Source organism: Sebastes umbrosus, chromosome 9 (assembly GCF_015220745.1).
Source record: "Sebastes umbrosus isolate fSebUmb1 chromosome 9, fSebUmb1.pri, whole genome shotgun sequence".
NCBI lineage: Eukaryota > Metazoa > Chordata > Actinopteri > Perciformes > Sebastidae > Sebastes > Sebastes umbrosus.
This window is the reverse complement of record NC_051277.1, coordinates 16,144,378-16,163,010: the sequence shown is the minus strand read 5'-3', so window position 1 is coordinate 16,163,010 and position 18,633 is coordinate 16,144,378. Positions and strand designations below refer to the sequence as shown.

General features: G+C 41.9%; 2 protein-coding genes across 2 annotated transcripts; one reads left to right on the top strand and one right to left on the bottom strand.

The window, feature by feature from the left end:
- The first annotated feature begins 4,994 nt into the window (after positions 1-4,994).
- LOC119494791 lies at positions 4,995-12,118 on the top strand. The gene is made up of 6 exons (XM_037780925.1): positions 4,995-5,704; positions 6,722-6,835; positions 6,967-8,243; positions 8,941-9,951; positions 10,107-10,214; positions 10,430-12,118. Exons 2-6 carry the CDS (start codon positions 6,733-6,735, stop codon positions 11,333-11,335), a joined length of 3,405 nt encoding a protein of 1,134 aa, XP_037636853.1. The 5' UTR covers positions 4,995-5,704; positions 6,722-6,732; the 3' UTR covers positions 11,336-12,118.
- Positions 12,119-13,142: 1,024 nt separating this feature from the next.
- On the bottom strand, positions 13,143-17,416 carry cryba1l1 (crystallin, beta A1, like 1). The gene is made up of 6 exons (XM_037781257.1): positions 17,339-17,416; positions 15,802-15,884; positions 15,540-15,658; positions 14,283-14,424; positions 14,053-14,195; positions 13,143-13,803 (listed from the first exon to the last, which is right to left on the bottom strand). The coding sequence occupies exons 2-6, from the start codon at positions 15,874-15,876 to the stop codon at positions 13,656-13,658; spliced, it is 627 nt and encodes a 208-aa protein (XP_037637185.1). The 5' UTR covers positions 15,877-15,884; positions 17,339-17,416; the 3' UTR covers positions 13,143-13,655.
- Between the last annotated feature and the right edge of the window lie 1,217 nt (positions 17,417-18,633).

Below are 18,633 nucleotides of genomic sequence, written 5' to 3'. Positions count from 1 at the left end.
ATGTCCGGAAGGAATACTTCACATCTAGTATGGAGAGGAAGAGCAATAACGGCGACAAATACCTCCTGAAATGTACATGTGGACGTGTGAGTATTGGTTTAAGACAAAAACATGTAATTTAAAGGTATGGCGTGTAGGATTCGGCGGCATCTAGTGGACTGAGTACCCCTCCGTTCACTCCTCCCTTCCCAAGATTGCACTAACGTGAGCCGCCGAGTGCACCGTTTGCCTTGCTCAGAGGACATCCTTACCATAATAGAGTGATGCAGGAATGAGTCTTAAAACCCAGAAATTATTTAGCATTTTAGCACTTCCGGTTCCCTCGTCTCGTAGTCAATGGGTTTTTTTAACAGGTTTTTAGTTAGATGTCTGAATTAAGTTCTGTGGTTAACGCAAGCTGAAGAGATTTTAATGTTTTGTACTACGATATAAAATACGTCAGTAACTATCCCACTAGTGCATTTTTTAGTGCACTTTTGTGTGTCTTAAAAAGGGGGGTTGCTAAACAAGACTACTGAACGTCATCCCGCCAACTCGTCCGCCTTTACAGCCTCATTGTGTGTAGTTTGTTTATAGCTTAACGTCAACTTTTTCTTTCTCGCGATTGCATTCACACTTCAAAAATCATAAAAGTGGTGTTCATTTGTGAAGATTATCTTACTGAACAAAACGTGTAAGTATCCTAAACGTGTGTTTGCCACAGATCTTATTTTCTGCAATAATCCAGAATCCAATGGAAAAATCCCATTGGCTTTTTGTAGAGGGAACCCAGGGCGATGCTAACTTCCTGGTTGGCCTAAAAAAAGACGTCATCCCTGGAGCGCTCTTTAACACTACTTTAGGAGCAACGGTAATCAGACGGCGCACTCTGCACTCTGCAACTCACATTACCGCAGTTTCACAAGCGTGTAACATGGCGGAGCAACATGGCGGACTCTGAAGAGGACCCGCTCCCAATGTAGATATGAAGGGCTCATTATAAGCTAACGAAAACACAACAATTACTTTCAGGGGACTATACACTAATGAAAACATAGTTATGAATACTATATTCCATTTCTGCTAATAGATCCCCTACAATGCCACACACTGTTCCTTAAAGGTTTGATAGTCAACCCTATGAATGATAAAGTTTCTCCTTGTTATTTCTTGCAGTGTGGAGACTATAGTTTGAATCAGCATTTAGACCTTCATGTTGGGAAATGGGAGAGGTGGGGGTACATTGGGGGCACTTTGACTCATGACCTCAGTATATCAAAGCCTTGGCTACAGCCCTGATCAGATGAGAGGTGTAAAATGTATGTAGGTTAATAAAAACCCTATAGCTGCACCTGCCACGGTGTCGTATTATTAGAGCTGTAATAAACTTCAGAGAAGCACAAATGGTTTTGTCCTCTAGCTGCTACAACCATATATCTGAGTGACAAGTGTGTGCGTATGTCTGTGTTAGTCACTGAATGTGTGTAATGTCTGTAACACACACACACACCCTTCCTTAAATTTGAGACTACCAAACGCAGCAGATTCTCCCGCCCTCCCTGCGTCCCGTCATTAGGTGTCATATCTATTTAGAGCTCCCCCGCTGTTCTTCATTTTCCTCTCGATTTCTCTCTCAAGCTCAAATAGAAGCAGCAACGTTTAACTTAAGCACTGGCGATCTGGGGGTAAAATTGCCGGGAGCATAAGACCAAAGGAATATAACACATGTTCAGAGAGGAATTTGGCACCGGATTCATCACAGCGAGCCGGAGTTTGAGCACACTTTCAGGACGGCACCGGGTCTGGGGAAACCACACCGCTGGGAGATTATGTGAGGCCTAATGCTCATGATCCCTGGAGCTAATTTGTGGAGGAAAGTGAGTTCAAGCAGATCAGTTTAAGAGCTAAGGAACCGCTCGGTCCTCATGGGTTCCCAAGATGTCCCTAGTCCGTCCTCTTCAAACTCAGATGACGAGTTCCCCGATTGCACTCCGGTCCCAGATTCCTCCCGCCACACCTCCCACACCGGGAAGCAGAGCGGGCTCGGCAGCTTGGGCTACGGGGTCTTTGTGGCCTGGCACCACCTCAGGCCCTTCATCCCCTTCGTCCTCATCAGCATCATGGTCGTGGCACTCATCTACCTCATGCAGACCATCATCTTCGGGGGGCCCTTCAAGGACCCGCACTTCTTTGTCAAGTTCAACGAGCGCTGGCCCCGGCCCGCTCCAAAGCAACAGGACTCTCCAACACCCACCGAGTTTTTCACTCCGGTCCCCTCCTCGTCTTTCGAGCAACTCCTCTTTGAACTGCACGGAGACAACGAGACAATGTGATCTGTTTGATTACAAAGACTGGAGGAAATGTTTCTTTTCTCTGTGGATATGAGCAACAAGGACTCACCAGGGATTACACCGTCTCAGTAGCACACAGACTTTATTTCTATAAGTAATTTATTATTGGTTGTATGTGGGTTGTTGTCAATCTATCTGTTGTTTTTACCCCAGGAGTAGTTGTATTACAGGTTGTAAAATAACATGAAAAAATCCTCCAGCAATGTGTAGCAGGTGCTTTTCAAATCAAGAGCAAACTTCAATCAGTCAGCGTGCTCCAGTCGTTTTCTCCTTGTGAAACATACAAGACTGGGCCATGATAATATAACAGACTTTTCAATTCGACAGTGCTGCAAATTATTAATGTAGTTTGTCTCTGTAGTAAGTTATTGAATAATGTTTTAAAGAGAACCTACTATGCTTATTTCATGCTTGTATTTTGGGTTTCTACTGGAATGTTTGCATACTTTAATGTTAAAAAAAAAAAACACTTTGATTGGTCAACCAAACCAAACTCTCCGGACTCCGCTCTAGCTCCACTCTGGCTTTGTTTGAGGGCCTGCCAAACTAGCCGCTAGGCAAAATGTGTTACTTGGTGACATCACCATGTTACGGAAGAAAAGGCGGGACTTCAATCAAGGCGTTTCGGGCCAGTAAGGAGCAGTGTTTCTGTGGGAGAGAATAACTCCCTTTGGCCTGGACTTTAGATTTTGTAACTTTGCAGACCTTTTACATTCACAAAAAACTATATAGCACACTAAAGGAAAGGGAAAAGGCACAAAATAGGTCCCCTTTAATTAGAAAATGTGGCTGCCTGATATGTACTTTAAAGCATGTATATGTATGTCTGTAACAGTGGATGTTAACGCTTGAGCAAACACTATTTTTCTGAAGCTAATAGGTTTAACAGTCTGAGGTGGATAAATGAAGTGGGAATCTTCCAAAGTTACAGTCATTTAAGTCCAAAATGTATCGCTCCACCAAGGCTCAGCAAGAAAACTGAGGGAAATTTGTACTATAAAGACATTAACTTTGGAAGATACCAACTTGATCTGACTAACTCAGACTGCTGAAACCTCATATTAGCTTTAACTGACACAGGTCAAGGACTGTGGATTTTGTCCCCTATATAAACTACTCTAAGCTGCTATAAAGACAGACTTCTTTTGATGTACTATACTGTAGAAACCATTTGTCACCTCTCACAAGTAGACCAGCACATATAGCATATTGAAAACTCATTAAGATGCCTGTAACACTGTATTATCATATATGTTTACACGAATGCTCAAACATGGAGACAGGGGTTGACAGGCAGACTGGTAGCTGAGTACAAGACAACATACATTGGATAAAAATAACACCTTGTTAATTTGTTTATTCATATCACACAGGGGCAGGATATCCAAGGTCGGCTATTAAAATAGTTTACCCTAAATAAGAGCGTAACCAGACTGTAGCAGAATAAACACGGGATAATGTTTTATTGTTTCTCAGTATCTCAGTATGGAGGGTCTTCAGCCACAGTAATGTGCCATTTATAGGATTTCACCATACTCCACCATAGAAACTAAAGAAGTCCTTACTGATTTCCCCCTGCTACTGTGGCCACAGGTGACATTGTGGGTTAATTGTTAATATTAAAATGTAGTGTAGCACAAAAAAAGTCACCAAACCACCTAAGTAGTCCCACAGCAATATATACCAAGACTTTGCTTACATTAACCACCATAGCCAGCAAGTATACCGAGCTAAGCAAGGGTGTTTTATTGCCTTTATACTTCTCATTTTTAAAAAGAATAATGTTATTTATTCCCTCGAATTTAATGTTTCATTTTAAGTCCACCCAGCTAGACTACAATGTATCTTACAAATAATGTAAATATGCATGAAGTAAGCACAACTACAAGCCAAGTATACCTTTCTGAAGCCTACAAGGGCAAGAATGCTTAATTATACTTTTCTTAAGAATATCTCAATCAAAAGATTAAGTAGGCCTAAACGATACCATACGAAAATACTTTATTGTCAGACAGGTCTGAAATTTGTTTTGCATCACAGCAGCTCCATTTTCAACATCACAAAAAGGACAAAGACAAGAAAAAAGGATACGTACATTTAAACATTACAATCACAGAAGACGATATTCAGGGCCCTTCAACGTACATTTGATCTGGTCTGGGATTAGGCTCCATATTTAGTTTTAGGATTGACTGGTGCACAAAAGAGTGTTTCTTCAGTCTAACCTTATTAAATCGTGGAACCCTGTATCTTCGATTTGATGGTAACAATTCATATTCACTATTCAAAAACATGATTGGGGTCAGAGACGATGGTGTTGGCCAGCCTTAATATGTTATTATGATAGGCTGATTCATAGAATTTCTCTAAGGGGTTGACCTACAATCTTTGAGCAGATTTTCATTTGGTGGAGCAGTTTTGACTTTAAAGTAGTGGACAAACTCTTGTACCATGTAGTATAACAATACTGTAGAACACTCATAATAACAGAAGTAAAAAAAACAAAAGAAGAATTTGTTTACTCGCCCCAAAAGACCTATAAGCCAAGTATATATTGGTACTGGTATTGGTTCATACTGTATGAATAGTAATTTACTCAAATTCGAAATTAAATATTCTAATATTTTGAAATACCTTTTTATTTCTTTTTAGAGCTGTAGGCTGTAATTATTGAAATTAAAATGAAAAAAATGCTTGAAATGTTTTAGTTTACGTGTAATGAGTCTATAATATATTAAATTTTCACTTTCTTAAATAACTGATGGAGAATATTGAACTTTTTCAAGATATTCTAATTTTTTGAGCTGCACCTGTAGTATACAGATGGACTGATATTAGTTTGAAGTCGAGCCTGTTTCTCACACATGGGTATCAGTATATATTAGTGTATGAAGTCTTATTAAATCACACATTTAAGCCCTTGGTTTGTTCTAGTGTAGACTTTAGTACTACTAATACTTTAGTAATAGTACAAGTACCTCGAAATTGTAAGTACAATACTTGAATAAATATACTTAGTTACTTTCCACCACTGAATATAGTCTCTGACCACCAAAATGGGACCTCTAGCATGGATGTGTCTAGACGGCCAATCATTTAAGGCGAAAAGGGAAGTAGCTGAAGTGAACTATCTCGTTGTGTCTGTACTCTTTGACTGTCCGTTGCTGTGGTGACCTGGAGATTACTCTCCCGCCGCCTGGTGGCGGAGCGACACACGACAGTTTCTGTCTGATGATGACCATGCTGACCCGTGGATGACCTCCCAAAACGGATAGAAGAAAAAAAACCGATTATTCCGTCTGTTAATATCGCTTTTAAACAAACTAATGTAATTTCTGTGACGTGGGAGCGGATTTAAAGGGAGCATTGAGACGGTGAGTCAAAGAAGGTGTATATATACTCTTTGGCTGAGTGCAGCAGGTTACCTGATTACCTGTTAACATCGTTAAAGTAGCTCAAACAGCTCAGCTTGGACTCAGAAGTTTAGTAAAAGTCAATGATGTAATGTTCCTGACATGTTAACTATCTGGCAGTCTGCTATCACTAGTTTACATCTCCTTACTACGGGTTATGTTGTGCACGGCTAGCTGGCTGCTGCAGGGATGCTAACCTGCTGCAGGTGTGCAGATCAGCATCTAATGCAACACTTAATTACATTACTTAATTACATTATTTATTTATTTATTTTTGCTCAAAGTCTTTTTATTGGTATTCTGTACAAAATACAATAAATCACAGAAATAATTGTATAAACAAATTATATCCCCCCCACCCCTATAACAATATCACTGCACCATTACATAAGCAGATAATTTCATAAACAATTACATTTATACATATAAATGAATTAAATCCGATGCAACATAAATGAAACACATACAAAACAAACAAAAGAAAAAGGAAAGGACCAAAAAAACTAAAAGATAAGTAAATTAAAAATAATAATAAATAATAATAATAAAAACTGTAACGTTATAGTGAGCTATAAATCTGCTGTCATGGAAGAGAGAAAGTTTTAATATAATTTAGAGGCTTTTTTAACAATGGGGTTAAGAAATTAATTGACATTTTAATAAGTACACAATGTTGGATTAAATATGCGAAATCTAATTCTATCAATTACATGGTACTCTTTCAAAATAAGAGCTCAAGCCATGAACCAATCAAAATATAGCTACAACAATAACTCAAGTAATCTTATTAATAGCATATATAAATACAAATGATATACTCTCTTCAAAGCCACCAGACTCCGTTGGAAAAAAAAAAAAAGTTTTACCCCGCAGAACATGGGAGTTGCTGGTCTACCACTGCCTCGATCAGTTCGTTTGTGTTATTGTGTGACTTTGGTGGATCTGAACTAACCAAAGTCCCTCTCTACTCCTCTACAGTGGATGGAGAGATGTGGTGCTACCAAAAACCGGGGTTTGAAGCCCTCGTCCTCGCTGAGCTGCAGAGACAGCAACAGTGCGGCCAGTTCTGTGATACTCTGCTCAAGACAGAAGGTATAAACACACTCACAAAAACAGCTACCTTACACACACATCACACCTGTACAGTGTCTTCTTTTGCTGTTTTTGTTCTTTTATCATTCTTTGCCATTATCATTATTACTGACATCTTTCCTCTCCTCCAGGTGTGTCAGTGCCAGCACACAGTTGTATTCTCTCCGCCATCAGCCCCCACATCTCCTCCGCTCTGTCCACCACGCCGCCGCCCCCTGCAGGTCAGACCCATCTCTTGGAGTTTCGGGCTCTTGGCGCCTGCACCCTGCTCCACATGGTCAGACTGCTGTACTGTGGGGAGATGGCAGGGCAGGGGGAGAAGGAGAAGCAAGAGGCTATTTCTGCTGCAGCCAAGCTGGGCATCCACGGGCTGGTGGAGGTCACAAGAAGAGATCGTAAGAGCAGAAATGAGGAAGGAGAAGACTGGCATACGGAGGTAGGAGTGCAGACGGAGCCACTGATGCCTGAGGAGAATGGAGGGAGGCCGGGCAGGTGGAGGAGAGAAGTGACGGATGGAAGCACCTTTCTGTGGAAAGAGACACTGTCAGATGGTAAAAAAGACACATGGACTCAGACAGAGGAGCAGAAAGCACAAACGGGTCCCCCTTCTCACTCAGCAGCCTCCTTTGAGACCATTGATATGGGCGCTCTCCAGAGTTTAGGACAGACCCATCTTGTTCCCCCAGGAATTCCCTACATCCCCATATCCCTCGTCTACCCACCAGATGAAAACCAAACACACCAACCTTCATCTGCTCTCGTGGATTCCATGCAGGAATCCACAGCAGCTGGACACACATCTGTTGTGGCTCCGCCGTACACCTTCGCCCCACCACCCCTCCTTCCTTTTTCCAGCCTAGCGACCCCGTGTGCTGCCGACTGGTGGGCCGGCCCCCAAGGAGCACCCAGTGGTGTCGCAGCAGAATGGGAGGACGAGCGCTTAGAGCGGTTTCAAGGCAACATCCCAGGATACATCAGCTACTTCCTGAACCCGGATAAGGAGGAGGGCTCCGGCAGGGGGCGAGCAAGGAGGCGGCGGGGAGCAGGAGTGGGAGGTGCCAGGAGAGCTGGGACGGGTGAGAGAAGAGCCAGGAGGCCACGAGCAAGAGCAGGAGGCAGGGGGAGAGGAGGGTTAACGCAGACGGTGGATGTGCAGGACGTGGGGGTGAGCAGGCTGCAGAAGTTGTTCCTGCAGAGGTGGGGGTCGTCCAGGACGGGTCAGGGCGGAGGAGCTGTAGGCAGGAAGTTGTACCTAAACACCAGAGAGCTTCTGAAGAGCTGTCAGAGGAGGAAAGGGCGCGGCAAAGCGTGGGAGCTCAGCCAGAGAGGAGACGCGCCGCCGTACAGTGAGGGAGGAGGAGGTAGCAAGCAGCGTGGAAGGAAGAGTACAGTGCAGCAGTGTAACCAGGTGAGAGTGGTGACATGCCGCTGTCCTATTTTTAACATAATCAAAACATGACCTTAAAGGAGCAGTGTGTAGCATTTCAGGGGATCTATTGCAGATATTGAATATTATATTCATAACTATGTTTTCATTAGTGTATAATCACCTGAATCGTTGTGTTTTCGTTAGCTTAGAATGAACCCTTCATATCTACATAGGGAGTGGGTCCTCTGACGGAATCCGCCATGTTGCTCCGTCATGTTTCTACAGTAGCCCAGAGCGGACAAACCAAACACTGACTCTAGAGAGAGACTTTTTAGGTTACCTGAAGGCCACCGTAGTTCTCCGACACGCTTGTGAAACAGCGGTAACGTGAGCTACAGAGTGCAAAACCGTGGTACCGCTAGCCACCGTCTCACTTCCGTTGTTCCTAAAGTAGTGTTATTATGTTAAGAATGGCCTGTAATAGTTGTGTATTTGTGATGTTTATCTCGTCGTAATATAACAGTCTGATCTATTAAGTGTTCACTTTGAGAAGTTGGTGCCTCTGAAACAGGTCAAATAACAACTCTGCTCAGTGATTTGTGAATGGACTCAGACTCTAAACTTGGTGTATACTCACTGTAGAAAACTAAGAGCGCACTGTTACACATGTGTTATTCTTTATACATCTGCATTTTGTATTGTATTGTAATTAAGACACTTTTCTCTGCGGTTATAGGATGGTCTTCCTGTTGGCAGGGCTCCGAGGGCGAGGGCCAAACCAACAACATCAGTTTCCTTTCCTTCCTCTCACATGCCATTCTACAACGTTCCGTCACCCGGCCTGCTGTCACCTGCAGCCTCCTACGTGCCTCCAGCATCGTCCCTCCTCCACAGCACCTCCCTCCCTCCTCCGGCTCGTCCACCTCACGAGGAACAGCCCGAACACATTGATCGTCTACTAGAGGCAGTGATGATGGGCCTCGACATTTTACCGAACAACGCTGCTCCACATTCTCAGCCTCCTCTTCCAACCAGTAGCAGCAGTTGTGCCTACGCCTCCTCTGTCAATACATTGGCTCAAAACAAACAACAAGGCCGTACCACTGGCCTCCTGGAAGCAAGTCCAGGTTTTCACGGGGCCGCACATGTTGTTGCTGTAGCAAGAGGAGCTGCTGGCTCCAGCAGTGAGATGCCTGTTCTGCAGCAGCAGGGAGAGGGAGAGCTGACTGAGATGTTGGACCACTTCCTCCAGTCCTTTGAGCAGCATGTTGACTGCTGTACTGCCAGGGAAGAGGTGGAGACGGGTGGCCAAAGCTGCGCTGAGGCTGCACAGAGCAAATACAGAAACCCCCCCCATCTACAGAACATACACACACCGCGTCCAGCCAGACGCTCTCAAGTAACTGAACTGCAACAGAGAGATGAAGGTGAAACACAGCCGAGACGTTCACAGCCTCACACGGCTTCTGCTTGCAGCGCCGCTCCCCCCAAACATACCGAGGGATCACCGGAGAAAGTCAGACCGCCAGCCAAACGAAAGAAGAGAAGAAAAAATGAGTATCTGTTCTCATTGGAGAGAAAAAGGGTGAGAGTGAGGAAGCCGGTGTTATCACGTGACGAAAAGGCCAAAATCGTTCGCGACCGAAGAGACGAGCAGCTGCAGCAGATGCCTGTGGTGAAACTGAGGAGGAGTGGCCCGCTGCCAGACAGAGTTACACTGCAGGAACCCAGCTGTCGAGAAGTCAAGGTGACAAACCTTTCTAACTACTCTCCACTAATGCTTCTGATGATGTCTGCTGTCACCGTCAGTCCAGCAAAGGCTGACTGATGCTATAATGAGGGGGAAATTGGATGTGAAAGAAAATGTCTAAAATGGTTTGTCTGTGCGAATATATTTTTCAGAGTACTGCAAAAACAAAGACCAGTTCATCATCAGTGAAATGCCCTCGTGACTCATGGAGCACAAAGACGTACCCGATCAGGAGTAGGTTTAGAGACGCACTTATCATGGTGAGCATTGACCGTTTTTACAAGATCCAAGACCTTATGTTGGCGAAGGTGTCTTCTAAACGTCAATACTTTAAAGAAAGAGGCTTCATGTTTGGTAATGAGTTAGTTCGGTTGATACCTTAAAGAAATCGAGTACCGAAACCCAGCCCTAATAGCTGTAGACTCTTGTTTTTGTATTTGTCTGTATAATTTGATAAGGTTAATTTGTTTTACAGGACAGTGTGCCCTTTCTTGAGGAGCCTCTTCAAATAAAACGACCAACCTCCGCAAGCCGATCATGTCGCAGCCGAGGCAGACCCAATAAAAATGGACAACTCCTCACTTTATCTAACGGTGAGAGTTCAACACCACCGATTCAGCCGCAGGCCGTGGAGCCCCGTGGCACGGATGAACCACTGGAGAAAAATCAAGAGACACGTGGAGAAGAATCGACTGTCCATCCACAGGAGGAAGCAGAGGGAGCTACGAGGAGGGGAGAGAAGAGGGCAGCAGAGTCAGAGGAGGCGACAAGTGTTGAATCCACTGTGGCCAAGAGGGTTTGCTTTGAGCCGACCTCTGAAACAGGCTTCGCGAGCGCTCAACCTGCAGAACCAGCAACCAGAGAGATGAAGGACGTTTCGCTGACCAGTGTAAGCGAGTGTGTTCAAAGAGAAGACGGAGAAGTTAAAACAACGCAGAGTGAAATCAAACTCAAAGAAACAGAGGGAAGTTTGATGGATGAAGAGATGGAGAGCAGCGGTGATGAGATAATCGATGTGGACGGAGACTCTGAAGACGACCGCTGCCAGAGCAGAGCGACACAGACTCTCTCACATGTTTTCAAAGTGACGCCTTCTGGGTCCCCTTCTTCACATTCAGCTAAGGAGGTCAGTCTGTGGTCAACAGGAAGCTGGGAAGAGACTGACGATGAGGACATTGATGTGATTGGCTGTTCCAGTCCCGCCCCTGATCCGGTGATCATGAGCTGGACAGAGTCTTCAGAAGGTGAGGAAGAGGATGGAGTCGAGGACACTGACGTTGTTGTTGGAGAAAAGACAGACTACGGTTCATCGGCGGTCTTCGCTACTGTGAGTACAGGTGAGCTTAACAGAAAATATCAGACTGATGTGCTCTTATATTAGCAAGAGCATTTTCTTTTCTCCTCGTCTTCTACAGTTTATGTTATTTCCTACATTTCCCAGAAAACGTTTGTTTAATTTAGCAGCGAGTTAAAGGGCAGGTAGAGAGACAGAGATCAAGACAAATGTCTTCTGTTTTTATTGTGTTCACCTCCATGTGCAAACACTGACAATCACGTGAGGGATTTTTGTTTTCCTATTCCACCAACGTTTAGGAAAAGAAGAGTTGTGAGCAACATGTTAACTATTTGTTTGGATTGATAAAGAAAAGACGTGCATCGTAATGCATAAAGACATTTTAATCAGCAACAGAAACTACAGGTGTGTAGTTTACATGCAGCTGTTGAGGTTCAGCTCTTGAGTTGAGTATACAGACAACCATTGTCAAACTGTCAAAGGTGACAGGGATCGTTACTTTTTTTGTATTTTGAAGATATTTAGCCGCTGATTTTATGTAAAGACTTAAAAAGTTGTTACTGCTAAGTCCAGTAGTTTGTGATTGTTAAGCAGATATGTTCAGCAAAGTTTGTTTTAACTGTCAAAATCAGGTTTACATACCGTCAAAGGAATGAAGGGTGTTTTAGTAGTCTGAACTATGACTATGACTGTTTTAGTTGTAAATATGATTAATAATGTCAGCTTCTGTTCTGTTCGGCCACAGTTTGTAAATGTTCCAGGAAAACTTGCGTCTTCCTCGTTTTACTGTCAGGTTATGTTTGATACTGTTCCTCGTGGCACTTTTGAGTCTAGGACTCTGATTTCTACAATAAAAAATCCTTTCTATTTCCCGCGGCAGCTTTATTCTGTGACTCCACATGTACGTCACTGAAAATGAGGCTCATCTTCAGGGTGTAGATTTCATCTTAAAGGACCAGTTTGTAACATTTAGGGGAATCTACTGGAAGAACAGGAATATAATATTAATAAGTATGTATTCTTTTTTTCTTCTTTAGTTAGTATGTAGTGCTTTAGTCATGTTACCAACGTAACATATAAATATGTATATGTATCGATTTTAATTAATAGTTTACTTGTGAAGATTCATGGCAGACAGTGGCTCATTTTGTGTTGTGTTTAAACCCCGGCTGCTAGATGGCAGTGCTGTAATCTATATTCAGCCATTTGACTCTTCCATTCCAATGTAACAACGTAAACTGGGACAGGAAGTTGCGTGATGTTTTTTTTAGTCTGATGTTATGCATATTCTTTATACTATGACAGTTTTCCTAAAATTTGATCGGAATCTGTTGAGGAAATACCAAGCACCGCCCACCAGCCGGAGCACAGCCAATAGGAACGCTCTCTCTCTGAAATGACCTGTGATTGGCCAAAGACTTCCGTCACGTGCTAGATTTTTTAAAGCCTGAATACAGAGCCAAGAGGAGGTGCACTTGAACACTTAAATTACAATACGCTGATGATTTTTTTCCCAATGATGCCAAAAAATTGTTGCCTACTGAAGCTTTAAATACAGATAATTATGTGATAATCATCATTTTCAGGCTTGAGCACACGTGGTTATTATAAGTATCATTTAACCCCTGAGTGTACAAAGTATCAAAACATCAAGAGAAACTTATCAAACTACACCTGCAGCATACTTTAAGTTTGATAAGTTTCTTTAGACAATTTAGATTTTCTCATTGTGAAAAATTTCACAATTAAAACCCAATGCAGGTATAACCGCTGTTCTCTGTGAAGAGACAGGCACCTTTCGAGCCTACAGGACAGGTGGCGTGTTTCATGCTGCAAAGAGAGGGGGAGCCCACTTTATTCATCACATACACACTTTATATAATAAACAAGAATACATGAGGTGAAAATGAGTTTATTAGTTATCAACCTGTGGCTCAACCTCCTGCACACAACAACAAAACACATCTGAGCTGCACCGCAGCGCGGTCGGCTGCACTAAGGAGACATGGGGAGGTTTTTCCCGGTCGCCGCGCCAAGTTGGAGCTTCATCTCCCCTCGGTTTGGTTCCAGCTCCCTGAGGAATCGCTCTACTCATCAACCCAACTCAGGTGGAGTACAGCGCAGGTGTGTGTTTGTGTGTGAGTGTGTAGGGACCTCTAAACCAAATAAAAAGACACTGTGTGTGTCAGTTATGTCAGCATGTGTGTGTGTGGAGCGTGTGTTTCCCTGTGCTTTAACAGTGCGATATTGTCTCTTATCACACTCTGGCAGCGGCTGTAAATCAGTAGTGGTGTTGGGGCGGCTGTTGCGGCTCAAGTCGAGAGGAAGGAAAGGATTGAAGAGAGAAGGAAAGAAAGAGGAAGGGTGAAGGGGGGAGCTGCTGGCTCAGTCTCAGCCTGTCTTCCTCTTAGTGCTGGATGCGCCTGATGGACTGGATCTGGGGGGTCTGACAGTGGGAGCCCCAGTTCCTCCAGTGCTGGTAGTCTCCGCTGTGTCTCTCACACTCCATGATGTACTGCTGGCCCCTGTAGCCAGGGTGCTGGTAGCACACGAAGCTGCAGGAGAAGGAAACAAGGGTGAGTGGGACTATTTCCTGGGTCTATTACATATAATACATGCTAACGAGGGACTGTAGTGAGAAAAAAAAGTGTACAGACTTTGAGATATTTTTACATAAAACAGACACTAAGCCAGATTTGAAATAGTTATTCAAGTGTAAATCACCTGGAAAGTGGAGGAGCATTTGTAGAAATGTGTCCTGATAAAATGCATCCTATTACACAATCAGATTTGGAACAACTTACGCGCCGCACTGCACGTGCATGGAGCCAACCTCAGGCATCATCCAGCCCATGGCCTGCAGAGAGGGGTAGTCATCACAGATCTCCACGCTGCGGCCCATGAAGTTCTCCTTCTCAAAGATGAGCATGCGACTGCTCTGGTGGGACTGCAGGGGAGAAGGAAACAGTTGGATTTTGGACTCCCCGAGGTAAGTGATGATTGTTGACACTAATGAGAGACAGGATGTACTCACGGCGCAGTAGATGGGGCGCAGGGACATGAGACGCTCAACGTGGTAGGAGAGGGAGCCGCTGTAGGCGTCCCAGTGGGGGTACTCTCCTCTCTCCAGGATGAACTGCTGGCCCTGGAAGTCATGGTGCTCAAAACCCACCCAGCTTTTCAGAGAGAGAGAGAGAGAGAGAGAGAGATGTTAACATCACTTTACTGTACGTCCATCTGTAATCTAACAGCGTGGCTCTTTAATATTTTGAAGACAATAAATGGTGAAGTGCAAGAAGTTATTTTGTTTCCAAAATGGGTTTTGAAAAATGATTTTTTTTTACCAGACTGAAGAGCTACAGTTAAAAACCATGCAGCACCATTTGAATACCCCTTACCAAAAAATAAGTTTATTCAAGTGTGCTATTAGTATACTTCTTTTAGACTTAAAATAAGAGAGTATACTTTCAGTTTACCTTTTGTGTACTTATCAGATATACTTAACAAAAAGTATACTTGGCTCATACTGACCAGTAGGCTTATACAGAAAAGTATATTTGCCTTATAGGCCTACTTGTACTTAATATTTTGATCAAGATATACTTAAGAAAAGTATAATTAAGTATGCTTGAGTCTCAGACTCGAGTCCCTATCTCTGCTAAAACGTGGGCTACAAGTATACTTGCAGTATAAAAACTATTAAACTAGTCGTTTAGAGTATACTTTAAAGTGTACTTTCATAAGCTAAAAAGTGGGATACAAGTATAGAACTAATATATTTTTTAGTAGTTATCAGTATACTTATAGTATAATGGCAGTACAAAATAAAACTTAGGTGAAAACTAGTTGTGTCCTCAAAGTTTACTATTCTTACACCTAAGTATACTTAAAAGTATACTTTTATAAACTAAAAAGTGAGCCAATTTAGTCCCAAGAAGCATTTAAGTAGTACACTTACAAGTATACTACTAGTACATTGATATTAGTATACTTACTACATAAAGTATACTTGGGAAATATATAAACTTTACTTAAGTGGATTTCATAAAATAAACTTGAAGTATACTACTTTTTTGTAACAACTCAATTATTTCCGTGCTTAAAGCTTCCCACATCACTCCTCTTTAACTCCTCTTTAACTCCTCTTTAACTCCTCTTTAACTCCTCTTTAACTTCTCTTTGAGGAAACAAAAGGGGATAATAATTTTCCTCGATGTGTTGTACAGTCAGAATAATGAGTCTTCTGTCTTGTTTTGTTTTTTTTACCAGAGGAAAAGTTTGAGACACTTACGCTCCGCTCTCCACCCTGATGGAGCGGATGTTGTCCATTCCGCAATCCTGAATGTTGCAGCACTCGTTGGTGAACTCCAGACACTTTCCCTGGAAGTGCTCCTGCTCGAACACAGTCACCTGAGGGAGGAGGAGAGCAGGGGATGGAGAAGAATGAGACGCCACAAAGAACAAGAAAAGGGATTTAGCTGGCAATAATAAGGTAGTTTATAGTTTATCCTCCTTTTTACTTTTAAGTATCAAGCAGAGAATTTGTGTTTTACCTTGAAGAAAGGAGCCATGCCCATTCCTGAGTTGACCAGCGGCTGCATCATGGGGGACCTTGTAGTTCTGTACATCTTTACTCCTGAGGTTCAAATGAGGACAGAGAGAAGTAAAAGGTAAGAAGATATGTGGGGAAACAGTGTGGGAGAAAAACGTCCTTTAGAGACTCATTTAGAGCACATATAATTTGTTTTTCTATATGATGGTGTTAAATTTCCACTTACAGGAACTCCACAAATCCCTGTGAGTCATTTACAGCTAAATCTGTAAAAATCTGAACTAAAACATCTGGAGCAGCTAGAACAGTCTGGTAAGTTAAGAAAATTTTACTTCACTTTACTGTAATGCAGCCTTTAAAACCAGGAAAAGACAACACTTAACGTATTACAATATCCAAAATCTAAGACGATATCTTGTCTTATATTTCACGATATCGATATAATATTTGTACATTGCCCAGCCCTGATCAACAGTAGAATAAAACATAATCAAAGCAGACAAGATGATAGTGTATAAACTAGAGCTGCACAATTAATCAAAATGTTATGGAAATCGCTATATGGGGTTCTGCAATTTTCAAATCGCAGGAGGCTCAATTATTCTTAAAAGGTGAGATGTGAGTGAAAATACTAATTTATATTAAATATTGTTGTGATGCAGATATGTCATGGCCTACACATTATATTCCACAGACTTAGCCTAAGAAAAACTTGTTTGGTAAAAACAGTTTCTCTTTTTAAAGTTTTGTTTTTTTTCTTTTTTTAAATCATTAATATGTGTGTGTTTCAGAAAGTGCTTTTGTTTTTTTAGTGCACACTGTAAAAAAAAAAAGTGTAAAATAACAGAAATGGCTGCAGGGGCGCCAGAAAATGTCTGTTAAAAAACGGAAAAATACTGTCCGTTAATTAACATAAATAAATTGTAAAAAAAAAAAAAATGTAATTATCTTTATATACTTAGCCTTTATTACTGTAATTTACAAGAAATATTTTACTTTTAACATATATTTATTGTTAGAATAGTCATACACCATAAATCTAAGACCATTTACATATAAATCACAAATGAAACATGTAATTTTACGTTGCAAAAGCCCAAACTTACATGAAGCAAAATAAAAATCTGTATTTTTAAAAGAAATAATTTTAGAATTCCATGAAATCCTTTTCTTCTAACATAAATGAATTGTTAAAATAGTCATAAACCTCTAAAAAGCAGAATAATTATCTTTAAAAATGATCAAGAAAAGCTTAAATACAGATAATTACGATTGTGGTTACAAAAAATACTGTAAATCTAAGACCATTTACATATAAATCACAAATGAAACATGTAATTTTTGCACTTTTTTTCTGTAAAAAATTAAAAATTTCTTGAAAAAAACATTGTTTGGTAAAAACAGTTTCTCTTTTTTAAAGTTTTTTTTTTTTAAATCATAAATATGTGTGTGTTTTCAGAAAGTGCTTTTGGTTTTCAGTGCAGCTGTGTGTCTGACCCTGAGCTGTGTGGAGAGCAGAGATGGAGATGCGTCCTTACCTAGATTGGCACTTTATTGGAACAGCTCGAAAATGGTACGCGCCTACGGCCTGCCTCGCGTAGAACTTTGGGAAGACCTGGCGCTTCAGTTTTATACCGGCGGTCCGGGAGCGCGCCTGCCGGTGTGCGCGTCCCCGGCTCCGACTCCCACCGCCCGGTTTGGCACCGCGGCAGCACCGAGCAGCGAGGCGCGCTCCCGCAGCCGGGCTGCTGGATGCTGTTGTCCAGCGGCAGAGAGACCAGCTCAGCACATCTCATAGTGATGCTGCTGCTGGAGCTCCGGAACAAAAGACGCTCCGGTATGTTCGGACTCCGGTCAGCAGTCCGGCGGGGTGGAGAATGTGGAGGATTAACGGCGGAGCAGAGAGGCACCGAGGGGGGACTAACTGGCTGGGTCTGTAATCATGTATAGAGAGAATATACTTTTTTTATATATATTTTTTTATTTGCACATATATTAAACTTCACAAAATCCAGTCAATGAAAACAAAACAAGAAATGTGTCAGGAAATTTCAGGACATTTCCACAATAAAATCCATATTTCATACCTTGTCTTGCATATTTTTTGAGTAAAACTAATTTTATTTAATTTTGTATCTACTTATTTGCACATGTATATATAAAACTGAACAAAGGTCAAGAAGCCACAGGCTCATACAAAGGATCTCCCCCCAACCCCAGGAGAAAAAATAACTATAACAAAAAAGGAAGAAAAATCTTAAGTAATTTTTAAAAATACAACAAACAAGAAGTACACAAAATGTGCAGAAAAACCTAACCAAACAGTGGAAAACAATCCAATAAAAACAATGAAATACACACAAAAAACAGTACAGAAGAAAAGAAAATATATCTAAACATATCAAAAGATAATTAGACATCATGAATTAATTGTGATGATGTTTTCCTTTTAAAATGTTCTAAGGATAACGAGCTCTTGATAACATGTATTTCGGTGTTCCATATTTGTACACCACGATATCTGAGGGAGTACTGGCCATGAAATATACGTTTAATTTTAGTGCTGTTAATTGAAGCTCAATGTCACCAAAACCATCTTGTGACGTGCGCCTTCAAGGGTGCAGGTTGAGGTTTGGATCAATGGTTTCCCAAAGTGGAGACACGTTTGTGCACTGAATGCACCACTGAATGCAACACTGAATGCAACACTTCTGATGAAAGTGAAAACAATCTTTGTATAAGCTGACCCAATTAAGATTCATTTTTGGAGGAAAAAATGCAACTTTTTTTTTTTCTAATTGAACAGTGGAACATTATAATGTCAATGGATACC